We start from the raw sequence: 2,500 nt of genomic DNA, 5'->3' as shown, positions 1-2,500 counted from the left end.
CGCTCAGCATGTGAGTGTGTGTGAGTGTGAGTATGACAGCGCTCAGCACTCGCTCAGATCAAGAGCGTCTGGTGTGTGTGATGATCTATATGTAGATGTGGAGAGTATAAGTGTGTGTTTCTGAATGTCAGTTTGCTGTTGTGTGTTCATGTAGTTCATTACGCTGTGTGTTGAAGTGTGTGTTCTCAGGTTACTGATGCACTTTTTTTTGCACTATTGTAACCTCATTTTCCCTGCATGCACATTAAAGAAATTATATTTTATTTAAGAACAATTGTTTCAAAAGTTAATGCACTTTAAAAAGTGAATGTCATTTCAATAAAAGATGTGATGCTTGATGTGGTTTATATTGCGCTCGCTTGCGCCCTCTTGTGGACATAGGAGACATTACTTATTCAGTTTAACATTAAGTATTGCCTTTAAAATTTGAATATAATAAATATTTTGCAAATATTTAAGAAAGAAATTTGAATTGAGCTTTTCTGCCATTTTCGCCACAGACAGCCCTGTGTGTGTGTGTGTGTGTGTGTGTGTGTGTACCTTGATGTATTCTCTCCAGGACTGCAGAAGTGCCGTCAGGCCACCCTTGACTTTATTGAAGAGCTCGTACAGCAGCGTCAGCTCACACTCGCGACTCTCGTCCAGCAGCGTGCGCAGGCCTGAGGAGAACACACACGTCAGCTGAGTGTGTGTGTGTCATGATATGACTTCAGTGCTCACATCTCTAGCATAACTCAGACCTTTCTGCAGAATGGCGGTCATGTGTTCGCCCAGCAGCTGCTTCTCCACAGCGGCGATCAGAGGCTTCCTATCAGACAGATGTTAGAGGAACCTCAGTGACATCAGCGCTTTAAATTCAATTTTTATTTAGACCAATCAGTATCTGTGTCTGCATTACTGCCCACAGACCAATCACAAATCAGTATGCAAATATGATGACAACATCGGTTACATGCATGAAAACATTGTTTTATTTTGATTGTTGTTATTTTAAAAGTATTGATTTCAAATGCACAACGTTTTTATGATTTATGATTTAATCACACACTCTCACACCCCTCTCACACACCCCTCTCACAGAGACTCACTGTGTGCTCTGATCTAAATAACTGATGACCCGGTCGTTCTCTTCCTCCAGACGCCGCGCCACATGATGAAGATACTCAGGAACCTGTGAAGAACAAACACACGTCAGAACGTACACGTGACGTGTGCGTGTGTGTGTGTGTGTGATTGAGGAGGAACACAGCTCTCACGTCTCTGTCCTGCATGAGCCTCTGTCCCTCTGTGGCGTACAGACGGGTCGTCTCCGTTAAAAACCGCTGCTCGAACGAGTCCTTGTACACCTGATGACACAGAGCAACACACACACCACCAGATCACATCGAGAACCACAGCTAACTCACACACATCATCTGAGCATTATGTGTATATAGTATTATATACACACATTAGGGCTGCACGAGTAATCGCACTTAAATCGAGTTGGCTTATCTCGATTATGAAATGGTAAAGGCAGTGATTGTGTGTAATGTGCAGCGTGTCAGTGACGTACAGCTCAGTAAACGCGGCTCACTCTGACAGCACTGAGTTTGAGTCGCTTATAACGTGTATTTGAAAAAACAAACATCTTTCCAAACACGAGAAGCATTTATGAACCTCTTGTCCAACAAAAGACAACATTTAATAACATGCTTTTACTCCAGACTCACTTCATGAGGACAGCTGAGCTCCTCCTCCTGTGAGATGATGAGCTTCTGACACAGAATAAGGCAGGGGCATATGAGATGTGTGTGTGTGTGTGAATGTGTATGTGTGTGTGTGAGACACCCTCTGGTGTTCAGAGGGGTATGTGGTGTGTGTGTGTGTGTGTGTGTGTGTGTGTGAGACACTCTCTGGTGTTCAGAGGGGTATGTGGTGTGTGTGTGTGTGTATATATATGTGTATATGTGTGTATGTGTGTGTGTGTGATGACCTCTGGTGTTCAGATTGAGCATTTACTACTGATCAGCCGCTACACTAACAACTGATCCACTTTTGTGTCCTTAAACGTTTTTTGGGGTCGACAGCTTATAAAAACGTATTTCTGTTTTTTTTAGCTTGTTTGCTGTACACCTCGTCACATAGCAGCTTTTAGACATCGTTATGTTATAAGTCAGGAATGACAAGGAGGCAGATTCACACAATACAAAGTCAATGGAGACGGTTGGATTGTTTCCCCCCCGGTGTGGGCGTGGCCTAAATGTGCTCCGTCTCTATGGGATTTTTACTTCTGGAACCGACTGTCGAGTCGCCTCTCCACTGCACACGACAAACGACAGCCGTCGGACCGGTACCAATATTTTATATCAATATAAATATTTATATCAATATAATATTTTATACCAATATTACCAATATTTTAACACTTTAACGTTAACGTCTGTAAACGCTATTTCTGTAAAATGGCGGTTATTAATAATAATTGCAGAAATAATTACTTTATAATTATTAAATCAAT

At 42.1% G+C, this 2,500-nt stretch overlaps 1 protein-coding gene and 1 long non-coding RNA gene across 3 annotated transcripts in view; both read right to left on the bottom strand.

Moving 5' to 3' along the window:
- LOC309494557 overlaps positions 1-524 on the bottom strand; it is a 2,368-nt gene extending 1,844 nt beyond the window's left edge. Inside the window, exon 1 of the long non-coding RNA XR_014204360.1 lies at positions 1-524. This exon is cut by the window's left edge and continues 211 nt beyond it. This is a non-coding gene — a long non-coding RNA (uncharacterized lncRNA).
- Positions 1-2,500, bottom strand: part of cul4a (cullin 4A) — a 20,354-nt gene that overhangs the window by 10,764 nt on the left and 7,090 nt on the right. For both annotated transcript variants that reach the window (XM_082163805.1, XM_082163806.1), the window contains exons 7-10: positions 1,257-1,346; positions 1,089-1,171; positions 741-808; positions 541-659 (exon numbers count right to left, since the gene is read on the bottom strand). In XM_082163805.1, coding sequence (XP_082019931.1) covers positions 541-659; positions 741-808; positions 1,089-1,171; positions 1,257-1,346 — 360 coding nt within the window. The remainder of the gene's footprint in view (positions 1-540; positions 660-740; positions 809-1,088; positions 1,172-1,256; positions 1,347-2,500) is intronic.

The sequence above is a fragment of the Leuciscus leuciscus genome (assembly GCF_965113295.1).
Source record: "Leuciscus leuciscus genome assembly, chromosome: 3".
Taxonomy (NCBI): Eukaryota; Metazoa; Chordata; class Actinopteri; order Cypriniformes; family Leuciscidae; genus Leuciscus; species Leuciscus leuciscus.
This window is presented reverse-complemented; position numbering and strand designations above follow the sequence as displayed.